General features: G+C 34.8%; 1 protein-coding gene across 1 annotated transcript; it reads left to right on the top strand.

The window, feature by feature from the left end:
- The first annotated feature begins 4,384 nt into the window (after nt 1-4,384).
- On the top strand, nt 4,385-8,141 carry LOC118061996 (putative disease resistance protein RGA3). Its single transcript, XM_035075663.2, is given in 2 exon segments — nt 4,385-7,732; nt 7,735-8,141. Coding segments are annotated over 2 exon segments (3,453 nt in total). The 5' UTR covers nt 4,385-4,491; the 3' UTR covers nt 7,947-8,141.
- Nucleotides 8,142-17,134: the final 8,993 nt, after the last annotated feature.

Here is a 17,134-nt window from a genome sequence, read left to right on the forward strand (position 1 = left end):
ATTTAGAAATACTTAATAAATTAATTTAAATATAGAAAATCAATATAGAAGCATTATATTTTTATAAAACAGATAATTTAGCCTGGTCACAAAGAGTTTTTGATCTATTAATTGTAGATTTTTTTTAAAAACCACACCCCCAGTTTTTATGGGAACACAGAAATAAAAAAACTTCCAAAATCTTTTTCAAATCTGGTTGCAAGTGAAGGATTAGAAGAGCTGCCCAATCTATTATGAATTGGGTGCTTGAAATTCTTCATACTTTATTCATGTTTAATTGTGAAAATCTAGAAAATTTGGCCTTAGAAGTCTTTGGATGTGAAAATCTTAGTAGCTTGATTTCTTTGCCAGAAAACATAACATACCTCACCACTCTAGAAGAATTTTGTATTATTGAAGGTAAAAAGCTTGATTTGATAACAATAAAAGAAGAAAAAGAAGAGAAAAGCTTAGTTATTGGTAAGTCCAAATATTAGAAGGGAAAGTGGTGAAGAAACATCTCATTAGGTACGGGTTATGAGGATTTAAATATATCATATTTAGTTTTACATTTTTATCCATTCTTCAATTCCTTTTATTTCACTTAAATTATTTTTCTTGAAAAGAAAATGCAATGTTTATTTGACAAAACCTCATGTTTTGGAGGGGCAGGTTCAAGTAGAACTCCATCAGATTTAACCAGAGCAAAAGAACAAGACTTGGCATGTCATGATAAAATGCAAAGTTAACTAATTTCATTCAGCAATTTAAATTTTTTTGAATTTAATACTTCATTACTAAATTTTATGTTTGTCTAATTTCTTTATAAGAATTTCAAACTTATCGCAATGTCTCATTCATGAGTTTCAAAGATGTTAAAGAAAAGACATCCATTTCCGCACCCTTCAAGAACACCTACCCTTTTTTTAAATCTGCGGCTAAAAATCTAGTGATAAATTGACGAAAAATGTGGAAGAAGTTATTCTAAATACATACAATGCTGACAGAGGCGAATGTGGAATTTTCTCAGCCGTGGCATGACAAATTGACACCAGCCATCAATCAATTAGTATAGGGAGGAAGGGACCCTGACGCAACTTTCTCTGCTTTAATGTTCAATGCATTCCAATGCTCACTTCATTTCATCTTTAAAATACTTCACAATTAATTTGTAAAAAAATTAATTTGAACAAAAAAAATTAATTAATTTTTTAAAAAAAACATTTTTGAACATAAAAATAATTATTTTATAAAGTATTTTTTATTTAAAAATATATAATAATAAGAATAATTTTTTAAAGCTACCTTTAAATCTGGCTTTCAGTGGGCAAATCCATATGAAACGTGACTTTCACTTCTATGTTTGTTGTGGGGTACTATTATGTGTCGGTGGCTTGATGCTACTTGCTTATCACTTTTTGTTTACTATAGGAATGGGGAGATCCTAGGAAGGAGGTGTTCTACCACTGCATGAAGTCATATTCTCCTGTTGATAATGGAAGTATTCAGCTATAGGGTGCGTTTGTTTATTCTTAGTTTATGTGTATACGGTGTAAAAAATATAGTTAGATATTTGATAATATATTAAATTGTGTTTTATTTTATAAGACCTAATAAAAAATTAAATTTAAAATGTGGTTTTGTAAAATAGTTTATACATGTTTTTTAAAACCGAGTTTCATAAAATTCCTTTTATTTTTGCATTTCAAAAGTATTTTTTTTTTCAAAATTAAAAAAAGAAGATAATGGAAGTATTCAGCTATCAGGTGCGTTTGTTTATTCTTAGTTTATGTGTTTACGGTGTAAAAAATATAGTTAGATATTTGATAATACACTAAATTATGTTTTATTCTGTAAGACCTAATAAAAAATTAAATTTAAAATGCGGTTTTTATAAAAATAGTTTATACATGTTTTTTTTTAAACTGAGTTTCATAAAATTCCTTTTGTTTTTGCATTTTAAAAACATTTTTTTTTTCAAAATTTAAAAAAAATTATTTTTTTCTTTACTTCAAATTTTTTATATATATATTTTGAGATCATTTTTGATATACTGATATCGAAAATAATTTTTAAAAAATAAAAAAAATATATTTTAATGTATTTCAAAGTAAAAGACACTTTTGAAAAGTAATAACAACCAAAATATTTTATACATATTTTTTACTGGATATAAACCTCAACCATAATTTTTACCAAATACATATCTAAATCCAAATAACTTCATCCAACCATACTTTTTTTAAAACTTAATTTTTTAAAATTATAAACACAAAAACTATCTCAAAAATAAATACACCATCAATTTTTCAGGTTCATGATCAATAGCTTGGAATCGTTTCCTCCTGTCGGCATGGTATTTGGTATAGTTTAAAGGTGATACCAAATACCATGCCAACAAAGGTTACGAATAATTAGTAACCTTTTAACTTATCTATATATGTTAAAAAAGATGATCTGTGCCTATAAACGTTGATATGGAAAAAAAGAAGAAAAAAATGATGAATTATGTACGAACTTTTAACAACATTGTTGTTTCCAAACAACTCATGTCTGCAAATCACGACAGAACTGTTAATGGTGCTCACATTAGGCCTCGTTTGTTTCCTTGAAAACTGGTTTTTAGAACCAGTTTCCAAACTTTCCTGTGTTTGTTTGTCATTAGAAAAGTTGGTCAATGAAAAATACTTTCCGGTCAACGGAAAATACTTTCTAGTCAACGGAAAACACTTACCGGTCAACGGAAAATACTTTCCAGTCAATTTTAGTCAATGAAAAATTTGGTTTGTTTTTCAGGAAAGTGTTTTCCCTTTAGCTGTGTTTGTTTTCCGAAAAGTAGTTTCCGGAAAATCACTTTTCCAAACTTTCTTGTGTTTGTTTGCCATTAAAAAAGTTGGTCAATGGAAAACACTTTCCAGTAAAAGGAAAATTTGGCTTGATTTTCAGGAAAGTGTTTTCCTAAAAAATTTGGGGGAAAACACTTTCCGGAAGTTGTGAAAAATTTAGAAATATCATTATTTACTGATTATATCAAATTTGATCCTTAAACTTTTGATCGCTATATATATTTTGTTTTTAATATTTATTTTCAATTTCATCTCTTAAAATTTTATTTTTATATTAATTTTGATCCTTATTTTTATAATTGTTATTTGCTTTTTTCTTATCATTTTTTTATTGAAAATTTTTATCTATCAGATTTGGTCTTTATTCTTTTGATTGTTACTTATTTTATTTGAAATAATTTATGAAATGTTGATTATTATTATTTTAATTTCTTCATCTTTTATTTTTTTTAATTTTTTAGATTTGATCTCTATTATTTTGATTATTATTTATTTTTATTTGAGATAATTTTATAAAATTATATATTTTTTTTTCAATTTCATTCTCATTCAACTTTTTAATTTATAAGATTTGTTTCTTATTATTTTAATAAACTTGAGAAAAATAAAATATTAATAAGTTATTTTCCAGCTCATTTTCTATGACATAACCATATACTGGAAAGTGTTTTCCAGCTTATTTTCCATTACACTACCAAATATCAAAAAAATACTTACTCGGAATTTACTTTCTCGGAATTCACTTTCCAAAAAGAAACTATTTTCCAGCAAACAAACGGAGTCTTAGAGACTGTTGGAAGTCAAGCTTTCTATCAAAAAGTTTTTTTTTTAAGTAAACATCGGTCTCTAGGTTTGTTTATATATATTTTAATAAATTTTATAAATTTTAAAATTAATAATAATATAAATCTTTAACGATATGAAAAAATTCAAACGGATAATTATTAAAAATACAAATACAAAATTTAACCAAAAATTATCCCGTCACTATTGCTTTCTAAGAATAGGTGACAAAGGGTTTCGGGCTCGCTGCTAGTTGTTCAACTAAAAAAACAATCCTATAAATGGTCTTTTTGGTATATAAATAGTGCTCAAGGCAACCACATGGCCCCCACAACCGATCTAAAAACAAAGAAAACATATATTTTTGAGTGGAGGCCGGAATAAGATGCCGAGAAGAGATATTGATAAACAAAACAAAAAAATAAAATTAAAAGGAGTGGTTAATGGGCTGCTGCTAACAAATTCCCGCCACATTGCATGGAGGTTTGTGTTTAGGGAGAAGTCATCTTCATGGATTCTTGACTGGTTCACGCAATTCATGGATTGGTAAATGACGATGAAAGTCATTAATTATTTGTCAGCAGCTTCTGCTAGCAATCAATCAAGATTAGTTTTGTTGTTTATAAGGTCACTTTCTTGATGGGTGTTTTTTTTGTAACGTGGAATTTTCTTAGCCATGCCATAACAACATGACAGTAGTGGTTCGTGGAAGATGCTGCTAACAGCCATCAATCAATTAGGGAGGAAGGGACCCTCATTCCAAACACACTTCGTTTCATCTTTTAATATTTCACACCATGCTTCTCTCTCTCTTGTTCTCAAAATTTCTTCTTTGACCCCCCCCAAAAAAAAAAAAACAAACAAACAAACAGAGACGGAGAATATGGCAGCAGAGCTTCTTACGTTTGCCTTGGAGGAGACTTTGAAAACGGTGAGTTCCATTGCTGCTGAAGGGATCGGACTTGCTTGGGGATTGGAGGGCCATCTGCGAAAGCTCAACCAGTCCTTGACCATGATCAAAGATGTGCTCCAAGACGCAGCCAGAAGGGCAGTAACAGACGAGTCTGTGAAGCGTTGGCTGCAGAACCTACAGGATGTAGCTTACGATGCTGAAGATGTTCTGGACGAGTTTGCTTATGAGATTCTCCGAAAAGACCAAAAGAAGGGAAAGGTACGTGATTGCTTTTCACTCCACAATCCTGTTGCATTCCGTTTGATTATGGGTCAAAAAGTTGAGAAGATCAATAGAGCCCTGGATGAAATCCGGAAAGATGCAGCCGGATTTGGGCTTGGATTGACATCTCTACCTGTAGATAGAGCTCAAGAAGTTAGCTGGGACCCAGATCGAGAGACACATTCGTTCCTTGACAGCTCAGAAGTTGTAGGAAGGGAGGATGATGTCTCTAAAGTTATGGAATTGCTGACTAGCTTGACCAAACACCAACATGTCCTTCCGGTTGTCCCTATAGTGGGGCTGGCTGGCCTTGGAAAGACTACTATAGCAAAAAAAGTTTGTGAAGTAGTGCGGGAGAGAAAACACTTTGATTTAACAATCTGGGTCTGTGTTTCTAATGATTTTAGTAAAGGGAGGATTTTAGGAGAGATGTTGCAAAATGTTGATGAAACTACAAGTAGGTTGAGCAACCTAAATGCAATTATGGAAAACCTTAAGAAAAAGCTGGAAAAGAGGACATTTTTTCTTGTTCTTGATGATGTGTGGAATGAAGACCGTGATAAGTGGGATGATTTGAAGGAGCAACTGTTAGAAATTAACAGCATGAATGGGAATGGTGTTGTTGTTACAACCCGCAAAAAGCAAGTCGCAGACATGATGGAGACTTCTCCTGGTATTCAGCACGAGCCAGGAAAACTAACAGATGATGAATGTTGGTCCATTATTAAGCAAAAGGTGAGTGGGGGTGGACGAGAAACAATAGCTTCAGACTTGGAGTCTATTGGAACAGAGATTGCAAAGAAATGTGGAGGGCTTCCGTTGCTTGCTAATGTTTTGGGAGGAACTCTTCACGGAAAGCAGGCAGATGTGTGGCAGTCAATTCTAAAGAGTAGAAATTGGGATTCTCGGGATGTAAATGAAAAAGCTTTGCGCATATTGAGATTAAGTTTTGATTACCTGTCATCGCCTACACTGAAAAAATGTTTTGCATACTGTTCCATTTTCCCTAAAGATTTTGAAATTGAAAGGGAAGAGCTGGTTCAACTTTGGATGGCTGAAGGTTTTCTCAGGCCATCAAATGGGAGGATGGAAGACGAAGGCAACAAGTATTTCAATGACTTGCTTGCAAATTCCTTTTTCCAAGATGTTAAAAGGAACGAGTGTGAGATCGTAACAAGTTGCAAGATGCATGATCTAGTGCATGATCTTGCACTACAGGTCTCAAAATCAGAAGCGTTAAATCTGGAAGAGGGTTCAGCTGTTGATGGTGCATCTCATATTCGTCATCTAAATCTCGTATCTCGTGGGGATGACGAGGCAGCATTAACAGCGGTTGATGCTAAAAAATTGCGAACTGTTTTCTCAATGGTTGATGTACTCAACGGGCCTTGGAAATTCAAAAGCTTGAGAACTCTCAAATTGCAGGAGTCTAATATCACTGTGTTACCAGATTCAATTTGCAAGCTGAGACATTTGAGATATCTTGATGTCTCACGTACCAGTATCGGGGCATTGCCAGAATCCATCACCGAGCTCTACCATTTGGAAACATTAAGATTCTCTAATTGCAAGTCACTAGAAAAGCTTCCCAAGAAAATGAGGAATTTAGTCAGCTTGAGACATCTTCATTTTGATGATCCAAAGCTAGTGCCAGATGAGGTGAGACTCTTAACACGCCTTCAAACTCTGCCGATATTTGCTGTGGGTCCGGATCATATGGTTGAAGAGCTGGGATGTTTGAAAGAACTAAGAGGAGCATTGAAGATATGCAAGCTTGAGCAAGTGAGAGACAGAGAAGAAGCTGAGAAGGCAGAACTGAGTGGAAAAAGAATGAACAAATTGGTGTTTGAATGGAGTGATGATGAAGGTAACAGCAGTGTCAATAGCGAGGATGTGCTGGAAGGCCTGCAGCCTCACCCAGACATAAGAAGCTTGACAATTGAGGGTTATGGAGGTGAAAATTTCTCATCATGGATATTGCAACTCAATAATCTGACGGTGCTGAGATTGATAGGCTGCAGCAAGTTGAGGCAACTCCCAACACTTGGATGTCTTCCTCGCCTTAAGATTCTAGAGATGAGTAGAATGCCTAATGTGAAATGTATAGGCAATGAGTTCTATAGCAGCAGAGACAGCGCATGTGTACTGTTTCCAGCACTACAAATACTCACTCTATCCAGGATGGATGGTCTTGAAGAATGGATGGTACCAGGTGGAGAAGTTGCAGTATTTCCTTGTCTTGAAGAGTTGAACATTGATGACTGTGGAAAGTTGAAAAGCATTCCGATATGTCGTCTTTCATCTCTTGTAGAATTTAAAATTCGCAGTTGTGATGAGCTGAGATATTTGTCTGGTGAATTTCATGGCTTCACGTCTCTTCGAGTTTTAAGTATAGGGAGCTGTCCAAAGCTGGCATCCATTCCAAGCGCACAACACTGCACAGCTCTGGTGGAATTGAGTATCTATTGGTGCGGTGAGTTGATCTCAATTCCTGGTGATTTCCGAGATTTGAATTCTTTGAAGAAATTGATTGTTAATTGGTGTAAATTGGGAGCTCTTCCAAGCGGACTACAATGTTGCGCATCCCTAGAGGAATTATCAATAATTGATTGGAGTGAGCTTATCCATATCAATGATTTTCAAGAATTGTCTTCGCTTCGAAGATTAAGTATTAGAAGTTGTGATAAGCTCATTAGTATTGATTGGCATGGTTTACGACGATTGCCTTCTCTTGTTGAATTACAAATCGCCGCGTGTCCCAGTTTGAGTGATATCCCAGAGGATGATTGGTTGGGCGGGCTCACCCAGCTGCAGGATTTGAGCATCGGTGGTTTCTCAGAGGAGATGGAGGCTTTTCCTGTAGGAGTTTTAAACTCAATCCAACACCTCAACTTAAGTGGGTCCCTCAAATCCCTATCGATACATGGATGGGATAAACTGAAGAGTGTACCACACCAACTTCAACACCTCACTGCCCTCGAGACATTGGGGATAATGGATTTCGATGGAGAGCAAGCATTGCCAGAATGGATTGCCAACCTTTCTTCTCTTCGATTTCTTTGGATTTGGGATTGCAAGAATCTCAAGTATATGCCAAGTTCAACAGCCATTCAACGCCTCTCCAAATTAAAGCAATTGATTATCTGGAGATGTCCACATCTTGAAGAAAATTGTAGAAAGGAGAATGGCTCTGAGTGGCCCAAGATTTCTCATATCTCAAAAATCTATATATAGGGTACACGTGTATAGGTAAGTCGGGATTTTAATTATTCTGTTACTTTGTAGTATGGAGAGGAGAGAGAACCAATTAAAGTATTCAAATTAATGAAAGCAATAATTGGACTTTATTCTTTTAACAATGGTTTATTTTTCATATCCCAACATTCTAATATGTATCAAAATATACACATATCAATGATAAAATCAATAGCAATCCAGCATTATTCTAATAACATTCTTACAAAATAATTTAACTTATATTTATTACATTGTCTATGCAGTATTATTTATTTTAAAATCATCAACTTTATATACAATTATGATTCTTAAAACAAACCATTAAATCTTAAAATTAAATACTTTATATACATATGAATTTAATGATGATTTGTTAAAATTGAAAAATTATAACCATGAAGTCAATAATTTAAAATGTCATTAGACTTTGCTTTCTAAAAAATTACCTAATCATTTCTTGCCTAACCAATTTTAACTTAGCTAATTTCATTTAATAACAACCAACAAGATTATTACTAGGATTACTAACCAATCACTTTTTAGTAGAAAATACAATTAAAGCTAAAAACACTCTTTAGTTGACCCCAAGATTAAAAAAAAAAGAAAGAAAAGAAAAAAGGCAACCTTGGCTCCAGTTTATATAAAATATATATTTATAAATTATATATTGATAATATATTATCTAACTCCAACCATTTTGAATTTTGGCGTTGTTTATCTTTCAATGGCTAACACCATGTTAGCTATTTTTATTGTTATAGGAACCTCTAAGACGCGACGCCATGGAATGGTTATTTGAAGCTTATGCAGACTAGTGTTTATCGGGCTAAATGGTGGATAAAATGTGTGACTTGCGCAGTTTTCTATGGTATTTATGAGATAAGTGTCTTTGTTAGAAATGGATACTTAAAGTGTGTTTGGTATTATTGTAGCTGTTGTGATTTGTGGTTTGAAAAAAATTATTTTTATAAAAAGTACTTTTAATTGAGGTGATTTGAAAAAATAGATGTTTGGTTAAAACTGTGGTTGAAACTGAGGTTGAAGAAAAAATAATTTAATGTGTTTGGTTAAGAATGTTTTTAAAATTGAGGTTATAAAATAATTTAAAAATATATATATATTAATATTGATGATTTTTAATTTAAATATTGTGGATTTAACTATTGCTATTACATTATAAAATAAATCATACTTTATATAAAATATTTTTTTTATTACTCCATTGAACGATCTACAATTCCATCACATCTGAAATACATCCGACAATTTTCTTGGTTTCTTTAACACACAACAACATAACTTGTAAAATATAATCAGGAACAAATTAGAATTGTGATCAAATTCTGCAAATACTATGTCATCAAGCAAATAAAACACAATTAAAAAATAAAAAAATATTTTTTTTACTGGGTCGGACCCGGTTCAATGTATTTAATGCTCCACGAAAGGCAACCATGCTACACTGTTCAGTGAGCAGTGTAGCATGGTTGTCGTTTGTTGCTGCGCAAGAAAGCAGCAGCTTGCTGCTTTCCATCTCCCTACGTTCCGCACGCAATTTATTGTGGGACCGATGCACATTAAGCAATTTTTTTTGTTAACCAAATGTTTATTCAGTGCGTTTTTGAAGAAATACAAACTCTAACGCGTAGCCAAACAGGCTCTTAGTGGCCATGGAAATGGCCGTCCCAAGCCACCGCCGACTTGCTCCTAGTGTTGTTGCTGGTCTTAAAACAGTTCGATGGCATTATAGTAAATTATAAAAGAAAATAATTCATGACACAAGAAAAACTTAACCAAGATTTCCTAATGTGTAATTGTATAATAATATTTTTTACATGATGAGCATTACACAAAGTATATGTGGTTTTATCCCATTAATGCAAAATCTTATGTCAAGAGCATCTTTCCTCAATTCAAACAACTTGTTGAGAAACGATTTCAATCACAAATAAAAAGTCTTTACTCTAATAATGGTGGCGAGTACACAAGCCTAAAATCTTATCTCTCTCTTCATGGGATTAGTCATTATACCACTACTCCTCACACACCCCAACAAAACGGTGTTTCTGAACATCGGCATCGCCATCTAGTTAAAACTGGTCTCACTTTACTACACAATGCTAATCTTCCCCTCTCATACTGGCCACATGCTTTTCACACTGCCACATATCTCATTAATCGTCAACCTACACCTTTTTTACAAAACAAATCACCATTTGAAAGTCTTTTTGGCCAAAAACCAAACTATCTTAAATTAAAAACTTTTGGGTGTATTTGTTATCCCCTACTCAAACCTTATAACACCCATAAAATTCAGCCCAAATCCACTCCGTGTGTCTTCATCAGGTATTCCTTAACCCAAAATGCCTACCGTTGTCTAGAACCCACAACAAACCGAATCTATCTCTCCAGGCATGTTCTCTTTGATGAGCACCAAACAATAGCTTCCTCTAGCTCTCATTTGTCTTCACCTATGTCCACTCCTTTATGTGCTGCTCCGTCCACATCTTCTGCTTCATCAGTGGTTTCAGAATCTGCCATCGCCGTGGACTCATCTCCGCCAGGTAATACCTTACCCTCTTAGTCTTTGGTTCCCTTACATTCTCCCACTTATTTTCCTACCTCATCATTGTCACATTCATGTGCAAATGAGCAACCTTGTGTGTCTGTTCCCTCACTCCCTCCTGCTGCAGCTCACCATTCCCCACCTTCACCCGTGTCTCCTGCATCCTATAGTATATCACCTTTGGTTCCTTCAGACATAATTCCACCACCATCAATTCAGACACACCCCATGACTACCCGATCACTCAATAACATCTTCAAACCCAAACAAGTCCACTCTGTCACCAGACACTCCCTTCCTCAAAGTTACGAACCAACATGTGTTGCTAAGGCTCTGTCCATGCCACATTGGCGTGAAGCCATGTCTAATGAGCTTACTGCTCTTATGAGACATGGTACTTGGGACTTAGTGCCTCCTCCAGCCGATTGCAAACCTATTAGTTGTAAGTGGGTTTTTCGTGTCAAACGAACGGCCGATGGGAAAATTGATCGCTTCAAAGCTCGGCTTGTTGCCAAAGGCTTTCACCAATGTCCTGGGATTGATTATAAACAAATTTTTAGCCCTGTTGTCAAACCTGCAACCATTCGATCTGTGCTAACTGTTGCTATCATGCAAGGTTGGATTTTAAGGCAAATGGATGTTAATAATGCCTTCCTCCATGGACAGCTTACTGAAACTGTTTATATGGGTCAACCTCCCGGATTCAAGGATCACACGCACCCTCACCATGTTTGTCAGCTGCGTAAAGCTATATATGGGCTCAAACAAGCACCTCGGTCATGGTATTTAACACTCAAGCATGCTCTTATTCAGCTTGGCTTTCATAATTCCAAGTCTGATTCATCCTTGTTTATCTATCACCGTGGCCCTGTTATGTGTTATATGTTGGTATATGTGGATGATCTTGTGCTTACTGGAAATGATACTACCTTTGTGCAATCTCTTATTCAGCAGCTTGGTACTCAGTTTTCATTGAACTCATGGAAAATAGTCAAGCAAATTATTATCAAGCTTGGAAATGATCTGCATGACAGATAGTCAAGCAAATTATTATACTTCGCTACATGTTTTTGTGTTTGTGTGTGTGGGCGGGTTGAAATCTGAACTTGCTGTTTTAAATAGTCGACTGAAGCTAGTGTCATCGATTCCATCTTTCAGTGGAACATTTATAGCATAAAATTTTCCTTCTCTTTCTCCTAGTTCCTTCAATAAGAACCATATCAGTATTTTATTCCAATTTCACTTGGTACAAGACTTGTCTGGAACAAGAATGATATATAGATAAAAGGTTCATAGAAACCAGGGAAAACCAGGGAGAATATTTCTGAGGTTGTTGCATCCCTGTTTCACTAAATATCAGGGCAGACAAACTGAGTTTGAGGGGGAGAAACATATTGTTGCATCATTAAGAAAGAAGAAGAAGAAAGATTTAGAGTAACCAGCAACGCTTTGTATGAAAACAGAATAAGGTAACAAACACAAAAATACAGTTGCTTGACATTAGGAATATAAAAGAATGAAAAAGCATGAAATAATCACCTTAATATCACCAGTTCCAGGAAAGAACATATCTCCATACTTGTGAAAACTCACAGTCATCACCCTGTCAAATGATAAACAAAACTTTTGTATTTCTCATTGCTTTACCATTCCACTACCAGTCCAAATTCATAATAGAATATAAGCTTTACCATTAATTTAATATTTTTCAAGTAAAATAAACTCTTTTTTTTTACTCTTTATTGATCATTTTATTCATTTTTATCTCCTTTTCAGAGATAAAAAAAAAGATAGCAAAGAGATGAATGCATGTGTAGTAGTTTTTTATTTTTATTTTTATTTTTGTTGCTGCAAAATAACACGATGAAAATGGCTAAAAAATCCTGAAGATTAGTAATAGTTTTGTACTAGTATAAGATTTAGACAGTCCTCCTAAGGCTTTATTCTCATTGCATACAAAATTTGATTTCTTGTGATTTGATATCACTTCAAGTATAATTTGACCCATCAAACAAATTGCAAGTGGTTCAGAGCATAGTTAACAAACCCGGTCTGGGGGTTGACTTGGCTAAGGAACCGGGTCCCGGATTTTATGGGTCAACCCAGGTTAACCTAGAAAAATTTTAAAAAATTAAAAATTTCATATTTCATATGAAATTTTTTTTTAAAAAATCAATGTGAATATATGTTATACATGTTGTAAATAATAAAGTTTAAAAGAATATTTTAAAAAGTTTTTTATCGCACATTGAAAAGATACTATGTTATGCTTTTAAGTTGAAGTATTTAAACTAAAAAAGTGTTTTATTCCATATTGAAAAAAGATAATTTTTTTTCTTGTGAACATAAAGTATATTTATACAAGGACTTCATATCGCATTGAAAAGATACTATGTTATATTTTTAAGTTGAAGTATTTAAACAAAAAAAAAATATTTCTTATTTAAAAAACATAATTTTTTTACATTGAAAGTGTGAAAAAACTCTTCTGTTTTAGTTTATTTCTTATTATTATAAACTATAAAATAAACTTTATGCATTTATAATTTTTTTGAATAAAAAAACTAAAATAATTATTTAATGGATTGAAATAAAAACCCGCCACATCACCCCCCCAGCTTAGGCGATTACTGCTCTTCAATCTTCACCCCCTCCCCGACTCACTCTTTATCTAAAACGAAAAAAAAACCGCTCTCTCCATCAGATCCCACCTTTACTAGCGATCGCCATGTCCTCACTCCTCAGCAACCACTACTCGATCACTTCCTCTTCTTGCCTTCATTTCCCTCCTTCTCCCCTCTCCTGGTCTTCCCCTGAGTCAGTAGTAACTTGCGAGCTCGTTATTTAAGTTTTATGTATTTCATTCCCGAGTTTAACTCAGATCTGATAGTTTTTGCAGGATTTAAATGTTATGTTGATTATGTTCATGGATTGAGTTTTGATTTTGCAAATGGCAGTTTATGCATTACAAACACCGGGTCTCGTTTGGGTTTGCTCGGGTTGCCTGGGTCTTGCCGATTTCTTGCATTTACCGGTCTTTCTCCTAACCCGAACCAGTCCAGTCACCGGGTCGACCAGTTCTCGGGTTGACTTGCCGGGTCGCCTGGGTCTTGCCGGTTTCTTGCATTTACCGGTCTTTCTCTTAACCTGAACTGGTCCAGTCACTAGGTCGACCGGTTCTCGGGTTGACCTGCCAGTCCGGTCCGGGTTTAATAACTATAGTTTGGAGAGATTGGATTTTCGCCAAAGACCAAAGAAGATGGATGCTTGCCATAAGTGTTTCATGTATAAGCCTTCTAAGCCCACTAAGTATTTCAACTGGAGAAGGCTTCCATGCTAAAGCAATGAGATGTTCCTCGTCAGAATTCAACAAGAACTAAATCCATTGGAAACTTGAATTGAACTCTTTGGTTGGTTTGGTTGAGGAGATGATTCTTCGCCATGCGACTGGTGATGTACTGATAATTGCTCAACGGAGGGCAAGCACACTAACACAATATTTAACGTGGTTCGGCAAAACCGCCTACATCCACGGGAGAGAGTCAATATTATTTAGAGATAGAGAAAGGATACAAAATAAATACATGGAGGAGGAGGATCACGTCCACTCTACTCAACTCACTACTCTTGCAGCTGCAATGGCTGCAGGGCTGCTGCCCATAGCAGCAGCTCTCTCTCTTCTTTCTCTTCACATATTCTCTACAACTCTCACACTTTGCTCTCTAAGATCATGCCTCTTTTATAGGCATCAATGGCAGCTCCTCTTGCTCCTTTGTCATCAATGGTGGCTGCCAAACTCATCTCTTCTTCAACAAAGGCTGCTGCCAACTTCTTCTCTTCTTCAACAATGGTGGCTACCAAAGTCAATGGTTGTAGCCACCATTTGTTGCACATGTAATGGCAACATAACTAACACCCCAAATGGCCACAGATAAAACAAGGCCCAACATTATTGAAACTGCTAGTATTGGAGCGAAGGAAACTCATGGATCTGCTGTTGTTGCTGCTCCCAGTGATGCTCTCTCCAGGACCAAGATTTCTGTTGTTTTGAAGCAATCTTCCACCAGGAGCTGTGACATTAATGGCTTGTGTTTTTCCTTCAGAGCCCCTGAGGATTTCGTCCTCGATGGAAGTGTTAGGCTTCAGATGTAGGCAGCCATCTGATTTAAGAAATATATTTTTGCTTCACAGCATGTTGCTGTTCTTCAGTTGGTTTGCAGTGCACTGAAAACAGACAAGTCAAGACTAGAAGATACTGCTACGAATGAACAGAGAATGGTGATACGAATACAATCATTCCTTGAGCACCGGAAGCATCAACCGAAATTTTCCATACCATGGGAAACTTAAAGCAACAATCTTATATATCAACACAGAACCTAAAGAAATCCCTGATACAACCTTTTCCTCCTGCCCAAAACAAAATCTTTAGGCATTCAGCCAGAAAATGAATCTAATGGATCTGATCAGATTCAACCACAGATAACCCTAAAGTTTTCTTGAATCACATCACACTTTTTCTCATAATATTCAATATCTATAATGAAAGAAACTGTCAATGTTATAAATTGTTAAATGCAGATGCAGCCATTTGATATGGTAATCGATTTTTGCAATAAAAGCAAACATAAAATCTAGAATAACTTCTTGGAAACCATCTTATATTTAGACATGTCCTTGTATGGAAAAGCAGGCATGTCCTAATTGCTCTGATCTAACCAACTGATCATGAATTTAGATGTTTGATTAGGCCATGTTTCACAAAAACCATCATGTTTCTGAATTCCGATCATATCATACATATCGACAACATGTGTGTTATATGAACTCAAGTGAAAGCTAGAAACTTGTATTAGAGCAAGCAGAACATCCATAGGAACTATGTTCGATGACTAGGATAGAATAAGAAAGACTTGCCACAAATGGAAAAATATAAAGCTCATAAGCACAAAAGTCTACAAATCTCTACCAAATAACATCATCATATCAAAAACTCTAATTTAAAATCTTATTTCTCATAATCCACCTTACCAAGTAGTATCATAATATTTATTTTTCTAAGATAAATAGGAAAAAATAACTAAAAAAACAAATAACTTTTTTCAAAAAATAAATCCTCTTACATCAATCTCTTTAGGTTGAAAAGAACTCGTTCTTGAGTTTTGATCATCCATCCGTTTATGTTATTATTGTCAACCATTAAAAATAAAGTTAGAATCTTTACATTCCATTAATCTCTAGTATGCTAACACAATACAATTAACCAACTCAAATAAAATAGGCTAATAATCAATTCCCAAAATGCTCTCAATCTTTGTAGAACCATTAGTAGCCGCCAATGACTTATTACATATCATACCCTTTTTCACGTCATCCTATTCTCTAAAATCTCCCTTTACTCTCTCTCTCTCTCTCTCTTTTTCCATTTCGATAAATTAGGATAAAAACAACATATTTTTACATTCGCTCTTAACAACTTCCCTTTTCTTCCAATACTATACTAAGGGTATAAGTATTACATCGCTTGTTATGCATGACATTATTGTCATATTATCATGGTCTATATAACAATAAATGACACACATCCATAGACACCACATCATATCAAATACTATCAAAATATCTCTCACCTATAAAAAATAAAACAAGATAATATTCATCCATGATTACCTCAGAATCTCGATTCAACTACTTAAATTTGTAGGGCATATGGTGTTTCTTTTTTTCTTATTAAATTGCAATGTGGGGAATAGATGTGATTGAGCCAATCAACCCAAAGGCCAGCAATAGGCATCAATTTATCTTAGTAGCCATTGATTACTTCACAAAGTGGGTGGAGGCTAGCTCTTATGCTCATGTAACTCAAAAAGTGGTCAAGTGCTTCATTGAGAAAGATTTGATATGTCGGTATGGTTCACCTGAGAAGATAGTGACCGACAATGCCCAAAATTTTAATGGAAAAATGATCACAGAATTGTGTGCAAAGTGGAAAATTAAACATTCAAACTCGTCTCCTTACAGACCAAAGATGAATGGTGTTGTCGAAGCTGCAAACAAGAATATCAAGAAGATTATCCAAAAGATGGTAGTCACTTATAAGGATTGGCATGAGATGCTTCCCTTTGCTCTGCATGCATATCGTACAGCAGTAAGGACATCCACTGGAGCTACACCTTACTCATTAGTATTTAGGATGGAGGCAGTGATGCCTTTGGAAGTAGAAATTCCATCTTTGAGAGTACTAATAGAATCTGAACTAGAAGAAGCTGAATGGGCTAAAGTAAGATATGAGCAGCTAAACATGATAAGTGAGAAGAGGTTGGCTGCAATTTGCCATCACCAGCTATACCAAAGAAGAATGGCCAAAGCATATGACCGGAAAGTCTGACCAAAAGAATTCAAAGAAGGAGATCTTGTACTACGAAAAATCTTGCCATTACCAAGTGAAGACCGAAGCAAGTGGGCACCAAACTATGAAGGCCCATATGTAGTGGAGAAAGCATTCTCCGGAGGAGCTCTGTTGTTAACTAGGATGGATGGAGATGATTT

This window comes from Populus alba, chromosome 1 (assembly GCF_005239225.2).
Source record: "Populus alba chromosome 1, ASM523922v2, whole genome shotgun sequence".
Classification (NCBI taxonomy): domain Eukaryota; kingdom Viridiplantae; phylum Streptophyta; class Magnoliopsida; order Malpighiales; family Salicaceae; genus Populus; species Populus alba.